Source organism: Ovis aries, chromosome 24 (genome assembly GCF_016772045.2).
Source record: "Ovis aries strain OAR_USU_Benz2616 breed Rambouillet chromosome 24, ARS-UI_Ramb_v3.0, whole genome shotgun sequence".
Lineage (NCBI taxonomy): Eukaryota > Metazoa > Chordata > Mammalia > Artiodactyla > Bovidae > Ovis > Ovis aries.
Genome location: NC_056077.1, coordinates 3,203,885 through 3,224,232, shown reverse-complemented (window position 1 = coordinate 3,224,232; position 20,348 = coordinate 3,203,885). Strand labels below are relative to the sequence as shown.

Genomic DNA, 20,348 nt, shown 5'->3' with positions numbered 1-20,348 from the left:
CCCTAGACCCGATAGAGGCCAAAACCCACCACCAACTCACCGCCACCTCAGTTTTTTGATAGACCCCAGGTGCTGCGGCGGAAACTGCGGCCGCCTCGCACAGACCTTCCGGTCCTCCCGCCAGCCCGCTTCCGGTCGAGCCCAGATCCTGCTCGGCCCCAACCGCTGAGCCTGACGATCTCCCATTGGCTGTGTGGCGCCGAACTACATTTCCCAGCAGCCCCTGTATTTGGCTCTTCTGTACTTGGAGTGGTGCCAACCAGGTTTGGCGGGCTGGAGCTAGCCTTTAGCTTTCCGTCTCCCAGGTACAGCCGCAGAGAAAGCGGATGCTGCCAACCTGGCCTCCCTGCGGTCCTGAAAGTCCTGCTGGTCGGCCTCGAGCCTCGCCTTCTGAAGCGCAGACTGCCCGCTCCAAGCGAGGAGACCAGGCTTCCGCGCCGGAAACGAGGCACCGGGCGTGACATCACGGCCGCCTAGACACCCGGTCTCCCAGAAGACACCGCGTCCCGGTCGTCCTCACCAACTAACCGCAGCTCACACAAATAATAGCTGGCTGCCAGTGAGGACACCCCGAAGGGCGAGGGTTGGGCTGGGCCTCTCGCGCCTAGTTTCCCAGTCCCTCCCTGAGTCTGGGTCCGGGGTTGTCCCCAGCGTGCGCCCAGGCACAGCAGAACCCCAAAAGGTGAGGGGCTCCGGGAGGGCGGGAACCAGACTGAGGCGGCCTCTAGGGAGCGAAACAGGGGCCATTGCTGGAGCGCACCCCAGGCAACCAGCTGGGCTTTGCGGTGAAGATGCTCCTTGGCCAGTGGGAGAGGCTGCAGAGTGGGCCTGGACCGGTGGGCCCTACCGGGATGCCCCCTGTTCCTCTTACAAGACTTTGAGGGCGGAAAAGAGTCGGCTGGCCACATGTAGACCCCTCATGCTGCCTTGCGGTTGCTCCTTGGGCCAACTGCCCCCTGAATGACATCCTAGGGACATGCGGTCCAAGGGCTACGGTGAGGCCAGGTTCAGTTGCCAAGCTGACCTCTAACCAGATGCCCTCGTTATTGAACCTCGGATTTCCTGTCTTTTGGCCCGTTGCTTTTTTTTTTTTTTTTCCCAGCGTGAGTGAAACCATTTTTCCTGGAGTTTGGAGTTTGAGCTTCGCATTATCATGAGGAAGACCCTTGGTCTTCTGCCGGTTGTCTTTGCTCCCTTCTGTTTGGCCCTTGAGGTTTAGACATCTTCCATTCGCAGGATATTCCTTTCAGGTCTTGCTGAGAGTATCAGGTGCAGGGGTCTTCCTTTCAGTCGTGAGTTCCCTACCCCAGCTTATCTTTCCTTACTGATTTAGATTTCACGTGGCCTCACCGCCCAAGAAACATTGGAGTAGAGGCATGCTCAGCCTGACCCATGGTTTCTCTCATCTATAGCTGACTGATAGGTTTTCTCCAGTAAGAGGTGGCTCTTGAAGCTCTGCAGAAACAAGTGTGGTGTGTGATTTCAAGGCACGATGGCTGCAAAAGTGGTCCCTATGCCCACCAAGCCAAAACGGTCCTTTATACTGAGAGTCCCTCCCAACTCCAAGCTGGGCCAAGACTTACTCCGAGATGCTACTAGTGGACCCAAGACCATCCACCAACTGGTTTTGGAGCACTTCCTCACCTTCTTGCCCAAGCCAAGCTTAGTCCAACCCAGTCAGAAAATCAAGGAGACCTTGGTTATTGTCAAGGATGTGAGCTCAAACCTTCAGAATAGAGGTAAGAAGCACATACTGTTTCACTAGAAGAAAGAGGGTGGTACTGGGGATTGAGCTAGGCTTCCATAGTAATAGGGAATTCAAGTTAGGAAGGTGGGTTTTGAAAAAAGGAGTTGATTCTGATAAGTCAACATGCCAGGAAGAGGGAGTATTTTTTTTTTCCCCAAGCTGGGTTTGAGTGATTTGCTAAGTGTGTTGTAAAGCCATAGAATAGACTAACTTTTTTTGTAGTGTCAATTTTACTCACGCATGCGGGAGGGGGAATCTTTTTTTTCTTTTGCCACAACATGCAGCATGTGGGATCTTAGTTCCTCAACGAGGGATCAAATCTGTGCCCCCTGCATTAGAAAGGTGGAGTCTTATACACTGAACGGCCAGGGAAGCCTGGGGAGTATGTTTTTAGGATAAAGAAATGTATATGAATTATTGAATTGACTTCAGCTTATGTGGAATCTTGTAAACTTTTGTGCTTGCTGTGGACATCTTCAGACTTTACCCCAACCTTCCCCTTAATGGTAATGGAAATTTTAAAAGGTGCTTAGGGGAATCACCTTTTTTTTTTTAATGAAAAGACGCCATGTAAGTTCAAGACCCTGTGGTTTGAGGCTTGACCTTTGACTGGGCTCGTAGGAGCAGAAAAGCTATGAGTTACCTACCGAAGGAATGATCTGGCTTCAAAATGTGGGTAGAATCTTTCTATTAGGGTCACTGACTTTCTTTTAACTGCACCTTCCTCTTTCCCCAGTGCAACCTCGTCCCTTAGTGAAGCTTCTACCTAGAGAAGGAATCCAACAGAAACAGGAGACAGTATCTCTGTGTCTGAAATCTGAATCTGAGGTGGGTTCAGCTTTCCTGTTCATTGTTTGGGTACATCACCCTCTCTGCTCTCGCAGCCCTCCCACATATAAAAACACACTCTAGGGAGTCAGCAGGAAGACTGGGCTCATTCTTCACTGCCTTCTTAGACAGTTCTGTTCTGTTTTTCCTCTGGCTTCTCTTGGAGCCTGGCTTTCTGGTCTGCGTGAGACTTGTAGATCCCTTTCACCATCCCTTCCCCAATCTTTGGGTCTCAGTCTTTCTTAACAGCAAGGCTGTCAAGGAACCTCTGTTGCTAAGAGGAAGGGGGCCTGTTGTTCTTTCAGAAACTGGTGGTCTTTGAGGATTTGAATGTATTTCACTCCCAAGAAGAATGTGTAAGCCTGGATCCTGCTCAGCAGCCCACCTCAGAGATGGAAGAAGACAGCATTGGGGAGATGATGTTACTGGGTAAGAAATCAAGTCCCTTGTAAGTTTAGATTGAAGGATATGGGAAAAGCATGATTCTATTTCATCTCAAATTTTTTTGAGACACTGGTCACACCAGCTAAGTACATGTTCACATGCATATTTTTGTTTTATTCTGTGTGGCAGAGCCTTCTTCAGCTATGAGTGGCCATTTTTCCTGTATCTTTGGGGCAGTGAGGGTGGAGGGCATCTGTCTTGGTAATCAAGACCTGCAGCTGATGTGCTAACATCATACATTTAAACAGAAAACGCACGCATACTGTTTCTGAATCCACTTTCTGTATCCAGTGGTATTCTCAACAGATACATTTTACATCACTATTTTCACTGGACACTTGACTAATTCTTTTTTAAGTCTTATTTTGTCATTGGTGTTGAAACCTACTAGTGTAAGAGAAAATATATCCCATTTTTGATGGAAGTATTATCTAGCATTTCTTAAGCACATGTATGCCAGTATGTGCTAGACACTATTCTAAGTACTTTACATGCATTTATTATCTCATGTAATTCTCATGATAGCACTGTGGGGTATAGGAATCATTATTATGTTATAGATGATGGAACTGAAGTAGAGAAATGTTAAATTTGTTGAGGGTCACACAGCAGTAAGTAGTAGAGCAGGGTTTTTTTTTTTTAATATTTATTATTTGGCTGCATCGAGTCTTACTTGCAACATGTGAGCTCTTAGTTGCTGCATGTGGTATCTAGTTCCCTGACAAGGATTGAATCTGGGCCTTCTGTATTGGGAGGACAAAGTCTTAGCCACTAAACCACCAGGGAAGTCCCACCATTATCATCTTTAAAGGGAAACACTGAGAGGCATTCCCACTAGAATTAGGATACAACAACGAAGCCCACTATCACTACTACTATTTAACATTTTGTTTTGGGTGGCCTCCCTGGTGGCTCAGATGGTAAAGAGTCTGCCTGCAATGCAAGAGTCCTGGGTTCAATCCCTGGGTTGGGAGGATCCCCTGGAGAAGGGAATGGCTAGCCACTCTAGTATTCTTGCCTGGAGAATCCCATGGACAGAGGAACCTAGCAGGCTATAGTCTACGGGGTTGCGAAGAGTCGGACACGACTGAGCAACTGACACTTTCACTTTCTTTTCAGGTGTTAGCTAGTACAGTTAAATGAGAAAGAAACTAGAATTTAAGAGAAAAATAAAACTACATCTATTTACATATGATACATATGTGTATCTGGAAAATTCTAGAGAATGTCTGAAAACTTATTACGTATGATAGGTGTATTCAGTAAGGCAATGAGATGTAAAATTTTTATACAGAAATCATTTATGGAAATACAGTCATTTAGAACAGGGGTCCCCAGCCTCCAAGATCTAATGCCTGGTGATCTGAGATGGGGCTGATGTAAAGTGCACAATAAGTGTAATGTGGTTGAATCATCCTGAAGCCCACCCTCCTACCCAAAGGGTCCATGGGAAAATTATCTTCCTATGAAGCCAGTCCCTGGTTCCAGAAAGGTTGGAGACCAGTGATTTAGAAGATACGCATTAGGAACAAAAAAAGATTAAGCATCTAGAAATAAACTTAAGAAATGTGCAAAAATGATGAGGAAAATAAAACACTTCTAAAGGACATAAAAGTAAATTTGAATGAATGGAAAGAAATACCATGTTCTTAGTTAGAAAGACTTAATATTGAAAAGGTCAGTTCTCCTCAAGTTAATTTATGAATTCAATGTAGTCCCTTTACTAAAACCAATAGGATATTCCCCCCGGAACTGGACAGTGTGATTTCAAATTCAAGTGGAAAAATAACTGCAAGTAACCAGGAAAACTGGAAAGAAGAGCAGTGGGGCAGGAGAGTTATAGCCTACCAGGTGTTTGCTGCTGCTGCTGCTACTGCTAAGTCGCTTCAGTCGTGTCCGACTCTGTGCGACCCCATAGACGGAAGCCCACCAGGCTCCCCCATCCCCGGGATTCTCCAGGCAAGAACACTGGAGTGGGTTGCCATTTCCTTCTCCAATGCAGGAAATTGAAAAGTGAAAGTGAAGTCGCTCAGTCGTGTCCGACTCTTAGCGAAGCAGCCTCTAAAACCTGCAATGAAAACAATATATAATTTTGGCATGTGAGTGGATAGACCAATGGGATGGAATAAGAAGTGCAGAAATAGCTTCAAATACACATGGGGATTTAGTTTGTGATAAAGTTGGAATCCCCAGTCAGCACGGTAAAGAGAGACTTTTTGATAAAAGGTCCAATGAAAACTTAGCCTCTTGGTGAATCATATCTTACTTTGCAAACCAAGAAGAACTCCAGGTGGGTCAAAGGTTTTAAATGTTTTTTTAAAAAAACAATTAGAGCATGTGGGGGAATTCCTTTATAACCATGGGATAGGATGACTTTTCTAATAAAGACTCAAAAATCCAGAAGTCTTAAAAGATCAATAAGGTAAATACATAAAAATTTTTAAACTTTTTATGACAAAATAAATATTTAAACAGATAAAGTGCAGTAAATTGTAGGTATATACATGACTACTGGAAAAACCATAGCGTTGGCTAGATGGACCTTTGTCGACAAAGTAACGTCTCTGCTTTTTAATATGCTGTCTAGGTTGGTCATAGCTTTTCTTCCAAGGAGCAAACATCTTTTAATTTCATGGCCACAGTCACCATCTGCAGTGATTTTGGAGCCCAAGAAAATGAAGTCCATCATTGTTTCCCCATCTATTTGCCATGAAGTGATAGGACCGGATGCCATGATCTTCGTTTTCTGAATGTTGAGCTTTAAGCCAACTTTTTCACTCTCCACTTTCACTTTCATCGAGAGGCTTTTTAGTTTCTCTTCACTTTTTGCCATAAGGGTGGTGTCATCTGCATATCTGAGGTTATTGATATTTCTCCCGGCAATCTTGATTCCAGCTTGTGCTTCGTCCAGACCACCATTTCTCATGATGTACTCTGCATATAAGTTAAATAAGCAGGGTGAAAATATACAGCCTCAACATACTCCTTTCCCAGTTTGGAACCAATCTGTTGTTCCATGTCTGGTTCTAACTGTTGCTTCCTGACCTGCATACAGATTTCTCAGGAGGCAGGTAAGGTGGTCTGGTATTCCCATCTCTTTTAAGAATTTTCCACAGTTTGTTGTGAGCCACACAGTCAGAGGCTTCAGCATAGTCAATGAAGCAGAAGTAGATGTTTTTCTGGAATTCTCTTGGTTTTTCTCTGATCCACCAGATGTTGGCAATTTGATCTCTAGTTCCTCTGCTTTTTCTAAATCCAGCTTGAACATCTGGGAATTCTCGGTTCACATACTGTTGAAGCCTAGCTCAGAGAATTTTGAGCGTTACTTTGGTAGCATGTGAGATGAATGCAACTGTGGGGTTGAACATTCTTTGGCATTGCCTTTCTTTCTTTGGGATTGGAATGAGACGGGGATTAGAGTAAGGCTTTTCAGTGTAATTTTCATATTTTGATTTAGAGCCATATATCAGCTACTAAAATTCTTCTCTATTTTTAAAGTTAGTGCAGTGCTGCTGCTAAGTCACTTCAGTCGTGTCTGACTCTGTGCGACCCCATAGACAGCAACCCACCAGGCTCCTCCATCCCTGGGATTCTCTAGGCAAGAACGCTGGAGTGGGTTGCCATTTCCTTCTCCAATGCATAAAAGTGAAAAGTGAAAGTAAAGTCACTCAGTCGTGTCCGACTCCTACCAACCCCATGGACTGCAGCCCACCAGGCTTCTCCATCCATGGGATTTTCTAGGCAAGAGTACTGGAGTGGGGTGCCATCGCCTTCATTAGTGCAATAAAGGAATGTAAAATGCAGTTGAGTTTCGTTAATTGTTCTCAAAACAGATGCTTAGTTCTTTAATTTAACCTAATATAAGAAAAAGGGGTTAGGGAGAATGAATATTGGAAAAGAGGAGGAATCAAAATATGATTTATATTTAGAAAATTTTAAAGGATCAATTAAAACATGATATTTAATAGTTTTACAGTAGGTCAGTAGGAATAAATAAATATCAGTAGCGTTCTTAAACACAAAATAATGAGAGCTCTCCTTCAGAATGACTATGAAATAGGAGTAAAATAGATGTTTTATATGGTAAATAGAAGAGATTTTTTTGAATATTGGAGAGAAACAGGTCTAAATAGGAAAACTAAAATCATGTAAAGATATCAGTGCCCAAGGCAGTGGCACCCCACTCCAGTACTCTTGCCTGGAAAATCCCATGGACGGAGAAGCCTGGTGGGCTGCCGTCCGTGGGGTCGCTAAGAGTCGGACACGACTGAGCGACTTCACTTTCACTTTTCACTTTCATGCATTAGAGAAGGAAATGGCAACCCACTCCAGTGTTCTTGCCTGGAGAATCCCAGGGACAGGGGAGCCTGGTGGGCTGCCGTCTATGGGGTCGCACAGAGTTGGACACGACTGAAGCGACTTAGCAGCAGCAGCAGCAGCAGCCAGACTTGTACTGTAAATGTACTCCGTCAAATTGGTGAAAGTGGTGAATGTTCTGACTACCTACCAATATTAGACACGTTACGAACAACAAACAGTGTGATACTAAACTTCAAAAGTATCAGAGTTAAATAAAAATAAATCATAAAAGAATGGCCAGAAAACAATAGAAATTTATTGGATTTTAAAAGACTCATTTTCTGCTTTTAAGTTGTGGGGTTATTATAGAGGAAGACTTTAATTTAAAAAAATATCAGTGATAAAGAGATTAAGATTTATAATATATATAATTTATGTATTTTTATTTATTTTATTTTTGGGTCCACTGGGTCTTTGTTGCTGCAGGCAAGCTTTCTCTGGTTGCAGTGCTCAGGCTTCCCAATGCAGTGTCTTCTCTTGTTGCAGAGCATGGGCTGTAGGGTGCTTGGGCTCAGTAGTTGTGGTGCACAGGCTTAGTTGCTCCTTGGCATGTGAGATCTTCCTGGACTAGGGATTGAACCCATGTCCCTTGCATTGGCAGGTAGATTCTCAATCCCTGGATCACCAGGAAAGTCCTATAAAATTTATTTAAATTTATAAAAGTGTCAGCCAATAGATAAATTATTAGTTTGCAGTAATCAAAGTGTAAAATAAAGCTACAATGAGAAACCATTTTATACCTATTAAATATTTGAAAATTATATCTACTACCAGCAAGATTAGTTAAAATTGATACCTAGCCACATGTTGATGGTTATATTGAAATCTGTATAGTTCCTTTGGAAAGCAGTATGTCAGTTCATCTCAAGAGCTGTAATAAAAAAAATATTTCCTGTGCTTTGGCCCAACATTTTCATTATCCTAAGGGAATCATTAAATGAAATGAATTTTAAAAATCTATTGGTGTGAAAGTGCTAAATCCAGCAGAAATTCAGATTCTGGCTTTATGATCAGTCACATTATCTAAACTGGTTGATTTCATCCTTTAATTTCACTAAGTTGCCCAGAGTCAGACAAAGTCCCTTGTCATTCCACCTGTTCATAGCATACTTTTTTGTTTTGCTTTGTTACCTACTCTTTGTAATCTGGTGGGGGGGGTTTTGTGTGTGTGGAACTCTTCACAAATTTGCGTGTTGTCCTTGCGCAGGGGCCATGCTAGTCTTCTCTGTATCTTTCCCATTTTAGTATATGTGCTGCCGGAGCAAGCGCTGTAATCTGTCATTTTACACGGACTTTTTTGGGAAATACAAGTCCTAAGTATACAGCTCAGATTTCCACAAAATGAACATATTTGTCTAAAATCAACTAAAACCCCAGATATCCCTCTTGTGGTCCTGTTCGGTCACTAGTTTCCATTCTCCCCCCAAAAATGACAACCATTGACTTCTACCATAGTTTGCATTTTATCAATTGTAGTAGCCTTTTTTTTAATGTAGATCATTTTTTCTCTTTGGCTACACCGTGCAGCATGCAGGATCTTTAGTCCCCTGACCAGGGATCAAACTCAGTGGAAGCACAGATTCTTAACCATTGGATTGCCAGGAAAGTTCGCTGTAGTAATCCTTTCATGTCCAAAAAAATAATACACCATGTGAAAATACTTTGCCTACTTTAGTTGTGGTCATTTGAATTGTTTGCAGTTTTTCACTATATTGGATGTAATAATATTAGCTAATACTATAATATAGTGAAAACCTGGAAGTAACTCATCTTACCATTTACTTACTAGCCTCCTAAAGATTACAAGTGTACCTTTTAATATTTATGTCCTTCACCCCCTGGTCCTTATTAGCTCAGTGATTTACACATAATATAAGATCAGTATGAACTTGTTGAGTAATTGGTACCTATTCAGAAAACAAACATGGAAATCTTTCAGTCTAGTTCCACATTTCTTTTTTAAAAAAAAAAAAAGAGGACTGTGTGCTTGCATTATGGGTAAGGAAAGATTTATCAGTCATGTATCCCATCCTCAGTAAGGGTGAGGAAGTGTTGATGGCAAATGTCTGCCAGTCAGATTTCTGACTTTCAAGGCTATGGTCTCATGAGAAATCTAACTTGGTTTTTCCTGCATGGTATCATATCCCTCAAAAATTATTAGATTTTCTCTCTGTTTCCACAGTCAGTGGCAATAATCCTGAGGATGAAGAGCTTCAGACAGAACCTGTAGAGGATGAAGATCATAGAGAAGAGTCTTCAGATTGTGATGAAATGGATTGTTCCATGGTCCCTGAGCAGCTTCCAGATTGCCAAAAAGAAGAAAGGTTAAATACATCTATTCCAAAGGAAAGGAAAATGAGAAATCTTTTAGTTACCATTGAAAATGATACTCCTCTAGAAGAACTCTCAAAATACGTGGATATTAATGTTATTGCACTTACCCGAAATCGTAGAACAAGAAGATGGTATACTTGTCCGCTGTGTGGGAAACAGTTTAATGAGAGTTCTTACCTTATTTCCCACCAGAGGACTCACACTGGAGAAAAGCCCTATGACTGCAGTCACTGTGGGAAAAGCTTTAATCATAAAACAAACCTTAATAAGCATGAGAGAATCCATACAGGAGAGAAGCCTTATTCGTGTTCTCAGTGTGGGAAAAACTTCCGTCAGAATTCTCATCGGAGTCGCCATGAAGGAATCCATATAAGGGAAAAGATACTTAAGTGTCCAGAATGTGGGAAAACCTTCCCAGAAAACAAAGAGTTTGTGATTCACTTGCAGAGTCACAAGGCCAAGAGGCCATATGGTTGTAAAAAGTGTGGGAGAAGATTTGGTCGGCTGTCAAACTGTACCCGGCATGAAAAAACCCACTCAGCATGTAAGACCCGAAAACAGAAGTGACATCAGAGAAAGGTCTGATGATACCACCTCAGACTGAAATATTCCATAAATAATTCTGAATTGCCAGGCTGTCGGAAAAGTTACAGACAAGAAAACCTCATTATAGCCAAAATCGGATAAATATTCAAATTTGCTGAAATCTCAAGTTTTTAGAAAATTCACAGGGAAAACAAAACATCCTCAAGGGCTATACCTCAGTTAGCAACCAGGCTTTTTGGACTAAAGAGCTTTCTTTTGTGAACTTAAGCAACAGTGTACAGCTCACAGATCCCTTTCCCAAAAAAGGCTTTGAAATAGGAGTCTGGGGGCCACTTACCTTAAGGTGAAGACTGATAAGTGTACTGAAAGTATCAGAATATTCCATTCCCCCCCCCCCCACACACACACATAGGATTTCACACCTGAGAAATAATGTAAAGATCTTTATCTGAAACTGTTCCCCTAAAAGAACCAAACTGCCGACTTGGTAATAAGTCAACAGCTTTTATTAGCCATTCATATCACCATCTAACGATACCCTGAAAGCTTGAGAGATGAAAGGGATTGTTTACTTTGGAATATAGGAAAACAGCAACTGAATGTCAAAGACACTCCATCATTTGTATGTGATCTAAAAACTAATGATCAATTTCAATAGCTTGCAGTTTGTGGTGAAAAGTGACATTTACAGAAATCCTCTTCACAGTGTAATTTAAAAGTGTCTGCTGTTCTTACTGTATTTTGTCCAGCTGTTAATTGCTCAAACAGCTCTCTCATGCCTTTGCCTTGCCAGAAGAAGTTTGGGTCACTCAGGCCTGGCCACCCAGCCCCACTCCTGGAAAAACTTCTGAATTTTGTCCCTCTGTTGAGTCAGGAAAACCTGCCAGGAAGGAAACCCCAGGAACCTGCAGAGGGGGAGGAAGACGTTGGCTTGGATCCGTGGCTGGTCAAGAACCTTGCCATTTGTTTAGTTCCCATCAGACCTTTGGCAATGGGTGGTCACTACCTCACAAGCATAGTGTTTTACTTTTAGAAATTATCTCCCCAGTGGCTCACTCCCATTAACCCTCAGGAGGTAGGGTTCCAGTGTCGTCATTGTAGTGGACATTTGTTCTCTGTGGCTTCCTGGTACCCACACTTTCCTGACTTGTCTGCCGGAGGCAAGGCCAGCGGTGCCTTCACAGGACCCATCCTGTGGTGTGTCATTTTCAGATCCTGCATCAGTCTTACTCCTCTTAGATTTCCTTAGGTTTTAAATTGGTATCTGGATTGGAATAGGCTCAATCCTGTACACTAGTGGTGGAAAATTACCTTTACACATTTTGTTCCCATCCAGAAACCTACCTTCCACTGATTAGAGTATTCTGAGTACTTGTTTTTCTAATTTTCTTCAGGTAAATTCTACACAAAACAAAATTTTCTTTTTGAAAGTAAGTTTTTTTTTTTCCCCATTGTGTTTTTCTGGTTGTTGCTCTTGCATAGGAAAGTTATTCTTAATTATATATTTGCAAAACTAGCTACTTCTCTGAATGTAATTTTCAGTAATTTCTTGGTTCTGTTAAAATTTGTGATTAAAAATTATACCATCTATAAATAATAGTTTTGTTTCTTCCTTTCTGCCCATTGCTCTTTTTTGTTGTTGTTGTTACATTTAAAATAAGTGGTTCTAAACTTTGTTGTGGTACAAAGCATACTAAGAGAAGGATGTTTTATGATACAGTTGTCTTGAGTCGTAGTCAAAGATAGAAAAAGAAACCCCAACACTTAAAAGCCACATTAAAACAGGCCTTTATCCATGTTGTGTATTTCAAGCCTACTGTACCCTTTGGCACCCCACTCCAGTACTCGCCTGGAAAATCCCATGGGTGGCAGAGCCTGGTAGGCTGCAGTCCATGGGGTCACGAAGAGTCAGACACGACTGAGCGACTTCACTTTCACTCTTCACTTTCATGCATTGGAGAAGAACATGGCAACCCACTCCAGTGTTCTTGCCTGGAGAATCCCAGGGATGGAGGAGCCTGATGGGCTGCCATCTATGGGGTCGCACAGAATTGGACACGACTGAAGCGACTCAGCAGCAGCAGCAGTACCCTTTAAAATAAGGGACAGAACTGGCTGTCAGCATTATTCTCTTACTCATTTGCAAGTCTGGCCAGGGTTTACCCAGTTATCACGCAGAGGGACCCACCTGCACGCCCAGAAAACTTCAAAGGCTAAATGACTGTTGGACAGAAAAGGGCGAAGGTGAGGTCCCAGAGGTGAGAGGGTCCTGTCCCCTGCCCAAGGGTTGGGCCACAGAGTCCCCAAGATGTTTGGGTAGGTGACTCTCAGGACCTCTACCCCTTCCCCACACCCAGAAAATGCTTTCCGTGCCCCACATGTAGAGTATGCAAAGTCAAGTTCCAAGGGAGCACCCTGAGAGGCTGTTAACAGTTTTAAAAGCAATTAGATAAAATAATATGTAGGTAATTTATTGACTATGCCAAAGCCTTTGTGTGGATCAGAGTAAACTGGAAAATTCTGAAAGAGATGGGAATACCAGGCCACCTGACCTGCCCCTTGAGAAACCTGTATGCAACAGTTAGAACTGGACATGGAACAACAGACCAGTTGCAAATAGGAAAAGGAGAACATCAAGGATGTATATTGTCACCCTGCTTATTTAACTTATATTCAGAGTACATCATGAGAAACGCTGGGCTGGAAGAAGCACAGGCTGGAATCAGGATTGCTGGGAGAAATATCAATAACAGATATGCAGATAACACCACCCTTATGGCAGAAAGTGAAGAGGAACTCAAAAGCCTCTTGATGAAAGAGGAGAGTGAAAAAGTTGGCTTAAAGCTCAACATTCAGAAAACGAAGATCATGGCATCTGGTCCCATCACTTCATGGCAAATAGAAAGGGAAACAGCGGAAATAGTGTCATACTTTATTTTTCTGGGATCCAAAATCACTGCAGATGGTGATTGTAGCCATGAAATTAAAAGACGCTTGCTCCTTGGAAGCAAAGTTATGACCAACCTAGATAGCTTATTAAAAAGCAGAGACATTACTTTGCCAACAAAGGTCCATCTAGTCAGGGCTATGGTTTTTCCAGTGGTCATGTATGGATGTGACAGACTGTGAAGAAAGCTAATCGCCAAAGAATTGATGCTTTTGAACTGTGATGTTGGAGAAGACTCTTAAGAGTCCCTTGGACTGCAAAGACATCCAACCAGTCCATCCTAGAGGAGATCAGTCCTGGGTGTTCATTGGAAGGACTGATGCTGAGGCTGAAATTCCAGTACTTTGGCCACCTCATGCAAAGAGTTGACTCATTGGGAAAGACCCTGATGCTGGGAGGGATTGGGGGCAGCAGAAGAAGGGGACGACAGAGGATGAGATGGCTGGATGGCATCACCCGTTCGATGGACATGAGTTTGAGTAAACTCTGGGAGTTGGTGATGGACAGGGAGGCCTGGCGTGCTGCAGTCCATGGGGTCGCAAAGATTCGGACACGACTGAGTGATTGAACTGAACTGAATGTATTGTTGGGTCTATAGCACATAGAAATGTAACATCTGTGTAGCAATATAGTTGCCAATAACAGCAAAGAAGCTGGGTGGGAGTAAAGCTTTATGGGACTAAGGAAATGACAGCAGACAGTAAGGTAATAATTACAAGACTGTATTGTTTAGTTTGTAACATTGATGCAATATGTAAATGGATAATACATAATAATGCTTAAAATGGGGAGAGAATAAAACCATATAGAAGAAGCATTTCTGTATATAACAGGAATTAAGCTAGTATGAATTTGATGCTGATGATCAGTTAATCCTAGAGCAACCGCTAAAAAAAAACCCAAAAAATATAGTAAAAATTACTGGTGTTAAAATGCTACATTAGAAAATACAGAAAAATGCAAAAGAGCAGGAAAGACAAAAAAGGCACAAGATACAGAAAACAGAAAGTTAAATGGTAGATATCAGTATTACAAGTGAGTGGGGGGACTTCACTGGCAGTCAAGTGGTTAAAACTCTGTGCTCCCAATGTAGGTGGCACGGGTTCGATCCCTAGTCAGGAAACTAAGATGCCACGTGCTTCCCAGTACAGCCATAAAAAAAAGTGAGTGGGTTAAAAATTCAACCAAAAGTCAGACATCATTAAACTGGATTAAAAAACATGATCAAAGTATATGTTGTCTAATGGGTACACACTTTGGATTCAAAGACACATTGAATTGAAAGAAGGATGCAAAGAGATGTCATGCAAACAGAAACCACAGAAGACCTGAATGGTTACAATAATATTAGACAAAATATTAGACAAAATGTTACTCTAGATAAAAGGGATACCTTATAACATGCATAGCGTGGGTGGCGGCTGCGACTTGGGCACACAGCGCGGCCGAGAGGAGCTACCTCACATCCGAGGTCAAGGGCAGCAGCCGAGAGTGCCAGGCTGCGATGGCGCAGGAACGGCCGAGAGGAGCTACCCCACGTCCAAGGAGCAGTGGCTGCACAGGCGCGGGAGGGCCTAGAGGAGCTATTCCACATTTAAGGTCAGGAGGGGCGGCAGTGAGGAGATACCCCTCATCGAAGGTAAGGAGCAGTGGCTGCACTTTGCTGGAGCAGTCGTGAAGAGATACCCGATGTCCAAGGTAAGAGAAACCCAAGTGGGATGGTAGGTGTTGCAAGAGGTCATCAGAGGGCAGACGCACTGAAACCATAATCCCAGAAAACTAGTCAATCTAATCACACTAGCACCACAGCCTTGTCTAACTCAGTGAAATTAAGCCATGCCCATGGGGCCACCCGAGATGGGCAGGTGATGGTGGAGAGGTCTGACAAGAATGTGGTCCACTGGAGAAGGGAATGGCAAACCACTTCAGTATTCTTGCCTTGAGAACCCCATGAACAGTATGAAAAGGCAAAATGATAGGATACCGAAAGAGGAACTCCCCAGGTCATTAGGTGCCCAATATGCTACTGGAGATCAGTGGAGAAATAACTCCAGAAAGAATGAAGGGATGGAGCCAAAGCAAAAACAATACCCAGCTGTGGATGTGACTGGTGATAGAAGCAAGGTCCGATGCTGCAAAGAGCAATATTGCGTAGGAACCTGGAATGTCAGGTCCATAAATCAAGGCAAATTGGAAGTGGTCAAACGATGGCAAGAGTGAACGTCGACATTCTAGGAATCAGCGAACTAAAATGGACTGGAATGGGTGAATTTAACTCAGATGACCATTAAATCTACTACCGAGGGCAGGAATCCCTTACAAGAAATGGAGTAGCCATCATGGTCAACAAAAGAGTTCGAAATGCAGTACTTGGATGCAATCTCAAAAATGACAGAATGATCTCTGTTCGTCTCCAAGGCAAACCATTCAATATCACAGTTATCCAAGTCTATGCCCCAACCAGTAATGCTGAAGAAGCTGAAGTTGAATGGTTCTATGAAGACCTACAAGACCTTTTAGAACTAACACCAAAAAAAAGATGTCCTTTTCCTTATAGGAGACTGAAATGCAAAAGTAGAAAGTCACGAAACACCTGGAGTAATGAGCAAATTTGGCCTTGGAATACGGAATGAAGCAGGGCAAAGACTAATAGAGTTTTGCCAAGAGAATGCACTGGTCATAGCAAACACCCTGTTCCAACAACACAAGAGAAGACTCTACACATGGACATCACCGGATGGTCAACACCAAAATCAGATTGATTATATTCTTTGCAGCCAAAGATGGAGAAGCTCTATACAATCAACAAAAACAAGACCAGGAGCTGACTGTGGCTCAGATCATGAACTGCTTATTGCCAAATTCAGACTTAAATTGAAGAAAGGAGGGAAAACCACTAGACCATTCAGTTATGACCTAAATCAAATCCCTTATGATTATACAGTGGACGTGAGAAATAGATTTAAGAGACTAGATCTGATAGATAGAGTGCCTGATGAACTATGGACTGAGGTTCGTGACCTTGTACAGGAGACAGGGATCAAGACCATCCCCGTGGAAAAGAAATGCAAAAAAGCAAAATGGCTGTCTGGGGAGGCCTTACAAATAGCTGTGAAAAGAAGAGAAGCAAAAAGCAAAGGAGAAAAGGAAAGATACAAGCATCTGAATGCAGAGTTTCAAAGAATAGCAAGGAGAGATAAGAAAGCCTTCGTCAGCAATCAGTACAAAGAAATAGAGGAAAACAACAGAATGGGAAAGACTAGAGATCTCTTCAAGAAAATTAGAGATACCAAGGGAACATTTCATGCAAAGATGGGCTCGATAAAGGACAGAAATGGTATGGACCTAACAGAAGCAGAAGATATTAAGAAGAGGTGGCAAGAATACACAGAAGAACTGTACAAAAAGATCTTCATGACCCAGATAATCATGATGGTTTGATCACTCACCTAGAGCCAGACATCCTGGAATGTGAAGTCAAGTGGGCCTTAGAAAGCATCACTACGAACAAAGCTAGTGGAGGTGATGGAATTCCAGTTGAGCTATTTCAAATCCTGAAAGATGAAGCTGTGAAAGTGCTCCACTCATTATGCCAGCAAATTTGGAAGACTCAGCAGTGGCCACAGGACTGGAAAAGGTCCGTTTTCATTCCAATCCCAAAGAAAGGCAATGCCAAAGAATGCTCAAACTACCGCACAATTGCACTCATCTCACACGCTAGTAAAGTAATGCTCAAAATTCTCCAGGCCAGGCTTCAGCATATGTGAACCATGAACTTTGAGATGTTCAAGCTGGTTTTAGAAAAGGCAGAGGAACCAGAGATCAAATTGGCAACATCCGCTGGATCATGGAAAAAGCAAGAGAGTTCCAGAAAAACATCTATTTCTGCTTTATTGACTACGCCAAAACCTTTGACTGTGTGGGTCACAATAAACTGTGGAAAATTCTGAAAGAGATGGGAATACCAGACCACCTGACCTGCCTCTTGAGAAACCTATATGCAGGTCAGGAAGCAACAGTTAGAACTGGACATGGAACCACAGACTGGTTCCAAATAGGAAAAGGAGTACATCAAGGCTGTATATTGTCACCCTGCTTATTTAATTTATATGCAGAGTACCTCATGAGAACGCTGGGCTGGAAGAAGCACAAGCTGGAATCAAGATTGCCGGCAGAAATATCAATAACCTCAGATATGCAGATGACACCACCCTTATGGCAGAAAGTGAAGAGGAGCTAAAAGCCTCTTGATGAAAGTGAAAGTGGAAAGTGAAAAAGTTGGCCTAAAGCTCAACATTCAGAAAATGAAGATCATGGCATCCGGTCCCATCACTTCATAGGAAATAGATGGGGAAACAGTGGAAACAGTGTCAGACCTTATTTTTTGGGCTCCAAAATCACTGCAGATGGTGACTGCAGCCATGAAATTAAAAGACGCTTACTCCTTGGGGAAAAAGTTATGACCAACCTAGATAGCATGTTGAAAATCAGAGACATTACTTTGCCAACAAAGGACTGTCTAGTCAAGGCTATGGTTTTTCCAGTGGTCATGTATGGATGTGAGAGTTGGACTATAAAGCAAGCTGAGTACCAAAGAATTGATGCTTTTGAACTGTGGTGTTAGAGAAGACTCTTGAGAGTCCCTTGGACTGCAAGGAGATCCAACCAGTCCATTCTGAAAGAGATCAGCCCTGGGATTTCTTTGGAACGAATGATGCTAAAGCTGAAACTCCAGTACTTTGGCCACCTCATGCGAAGAGTTGACTCATTGGAAAAGACTCTGATGCTGGGAGGGATTGGAGGCAGGAGGAGAAGGGGATGACAGAGGATGAGATGGCTGGATGGCGTCACTGACTCGATGGATGTGAGTCTGAGTGAACTCCAGGAGTTGGTGATGGACAGGGAGGCCTGGCGTGCTGGGATTCATGGGGTCGCAAAGAGTCAGACATGACTAAGTGACTGAACTGAACTGAACTATAACAATAAAAGGATAAAACAAGATTATATAAAACATATAAATATGCCTGTAGCTAATAGAGCACAAAAATATATGGAGCAAAAGGTGGGGATTTCTTTCAGACTTTGAAAGAACAGGTATTGTCCCTCTTATTACAAATACTTATTGGATATATAGACTAAAAATAGAAAACGCTACCATTTATCCCTTTAGACAAAAATACCAACACACAATTACAAAGAATAATAAAAAATCATTGTTATAAACAGAAATCGCCTTGGATTCAAATTCTGTGCTTTTTCATAAAAGATATCATCTTAGCTCTCTCTGAAGTTAAGGGGAAGTGCCCTATTTTTTGTCTTTGTCCCTCATCCTTCTCAGTGATGTTTTAACCAGTTTCATCTATTTATCAGTGTTTTGTTTTCTGCAGTCATTTTCAAAATATAAAGTTGTACTTTTAAATAGTAAAACTTCCTTTATGTTTTAATTCAGTAGCAGGGTGACTAGTGAGTTTATTTTGCTAGAGCAACTTGATGAAAATACAAAAGGGAAGGAAAATAAAGTTGTGGAGACTATTCAGAAATTTAGAAAGACTGTTATAATATGTAAGTGAAAGATCAGGATATAGGTTTCCAGTATCAAGATTAAAAGACAAAATTTAAGTTTTACATGATGGAAAAAATAAAAATATAATTTTCTTAGAAATTAGTTCCCTCTGTGATTTTCTTAGCCCATTTCATTACTGAGCAGAAAAAAATTTCATAGCAATCACTTTTCCAAGAGCCCCTTTTATGTCCTGGTTTCTCAGGCTGTAGATGAAGGGGTTCAGCATGGGGGTCACCACAGAGAACATCACAGCAGCTGCTACATCTGTCTCAGCTGCGTGGGAGGACAAAGGGTTGAAATACAGAAATATGATGGTGCCATAGAAGAGGAACACCACAGCCAGGTGGGAGCCACAGGTGGAGAAGGCTTTCCATCTCCCCTTTGTGGATGGGATCCTCAGGACAGCACAGGTGATAAGGACATATGAAGTCAGGATGCAAACGAACGGGGTGATCATGATCAGGGCACCTTCAGTCAGTATCATCACCTCATTGAGGTGTGTGTCAGAGCAGGAGAGCTTGAGGAGGGGGGTCACATCACAGAAGAAGTGGGGGATGGCATTGTCTGCACAGAAGGAGAGTCGAGCCATCAGCAGGGTGTGCAAGAGCATATCCAGACTGGCAGTGACCCACGACCCAGTGACCAGCAGGGCACAGAGCTGGGGGGTCATCTTTGCTGAATAGTGTAAGGGGTGGCATACAGCCACAAAGCGGTCATAGGCCATCACAGCCAGGAGGAAATTGTCCATGTCCATGAACATAAAAACAAAATACATCTGCGTGAGACACCCAGAGAAAGAGATGGTCTGGCTCCTGAGTACGTGGTTGGCCAGCACCTTGGGGACAGTGGTGGAGGAGAAGCAGGTGTCCACGAAGGACAGGTTGCAGAGGAAGAAGTACATGGGGATGTGCAGGCGGGAGTCCACGCTGATGGCTAGGAGGATGAGCAGGTTTCCCAGGACCGTGGCCAGGTACATGGTGAGGAAGAGCAGGAAGAGGAGCTGCTGCTGCTGGGGCTGCCTGGAGAGCCCCAGGAGGAGGAACTCAGAGACTCTCGACTGGTTGGCCTCTCCCATGGGGCTGGACTAAGATGCAGAGATGAGAAGCAGAGGTCAGAAACCTAGAAGCTAATGGTTTGGGTGCAATAATCAAAGCTCCAGGGCGAAGGCAATGGCACCCCACTCCAATACTCTTGCCTGGAAAATCCCATGGATGGAGGAGCCTTGTAGGCTGCAGTCCATGGGGTCGCAAAGAGTTGGACACGACTGAGCGACTTCACTTTCATTTTTCACTTTCATGCATTGGGAGAAGGAAATGGCAACCCACTCCAGTGTTCTTGCCTAGAAAATCCCAGGGATGGGGGAGCCTGGTGGGCTACCATCTATGGGGTCACACAGAGTCAGACACGGCTGAAGTGACTTAGCAGCAGCAGCAACCATAGTTATGCTAATAAACCCTCCCTTAGAGTTGCTCAAGGGCTTCCCAGGTGGCAGTAGTGGTAAAGAACCCACCTGTCAGTGTGGGAGACAGAAGAGAAGCAGGTTCAATCCCTGGGTTGGGAAGATCCCCTGAAGGAGGGCA

General features: G+C 43.1%; 2 protein-coding genes and 1 non-coding gene across 4 annotated transcripts; 1 reads left to right on the top strand and 2 right to left on the bottom strand.

Moving 5' to 3' along the window:
- The first annotated feature begins 227 nt into the window (after positions 1-227).
- On the top strand, positions 228-11,852 carry ZNF200 (zinc finger protein 200). The gene is made up of 5 exons (XM_004020732.6): positions 228-682; positions 1,413-1,739; positions 2,484-2,575; positions 2,881-3,004; positions 9,561-11,852. Exons 2-5 carry the CDS (start codon positions 1,493-1,495, stop codon positions 10,277-10,279), a joined length of 1,182 nt encoding a protein of 393 aa, XP_004020781.1. The 5' UTR covers positions 228-682; positions 1,413-1,492; the 3' UTR covers positions 10,280-11,852.
- On the bottom strand, positions 8,541-8,647 carry LOC114110694 (U6 spliceosomal RNA). Its single transcript, XR_003586937.2, has one exon. It is a non-coding gene; the product is annotated as a U6 spliceosomal RNA (small nuclear RNA).
- Positions 10,474-19,843, bottom strand: LOC101120292 (olfactory receptor 1F1-like). Of its 2 annotated transcripts, XM_012104755.4 has the most exons (2): positions 18,935-19,843; positions 10,474-10,506 (listed from the first exon to the last, which is right to left on the bottom strand). In XM_012104755.4, the coding sequence occupies exons 1-2, from the start codon at positions 19,841-19,843 to the stop codon at positions 10,474-10,476; spliced, it is 942 nt and encodes a 313-aa protein (XP_011960145.4). The 2 variants fall into 2 exon arrangements, with proteins under 2 accessions (XP_011960145.4, XP_027817666.2); XM_027961865.2 differs by lacking the exon at positions 10,474-10,506 and having other exon boundaries at positions 18,902-19,843.
- Positions 19,844-20,348: the final 505 nt, after the last annotated feature.

Excerpts from the sequence above, each read along its gene's own strand:
- LOC101120292 (XM_012104755.4), bottom strand. The coding sequence starts at position 19,843 with ATGGGAGAGGCCAACCAGTCGAGAGTCTCTGAGTTCCTCCTCCTGGGG. Across the intron at positions 10,507-18,934 it reads TAAAAGGGGCTCTTGGAAAA|CTCTTTAGTCCAAAAAGCCT; the intron begins GTGATTGCTATG and ends CACAAAAGAAAG.
- ZNF200 (XM_004020732.6), top strand. The coding sequence starts at position 1,493 with ATGGCTGCAAAAGTGGTCCCTATGCCCACCAAGCCAAAACGGTCCTTT. Across the intron at positions 1,740-2,483 it reads CTCAAACCTTCAGAATAGAG|TGCAACCTCGTCCCTTAGTG; the intron begins GTAAGAAGCACA and ends CTCTTTCCCCAG. Across the intron at positions 3,005-9,560 it reads TGGGGAGATGATGTTACTGG|TCAGTGGCAATAATCCTGAG; the intron begins GTAAGAAATCAA and ends CTGTTTCCACAG.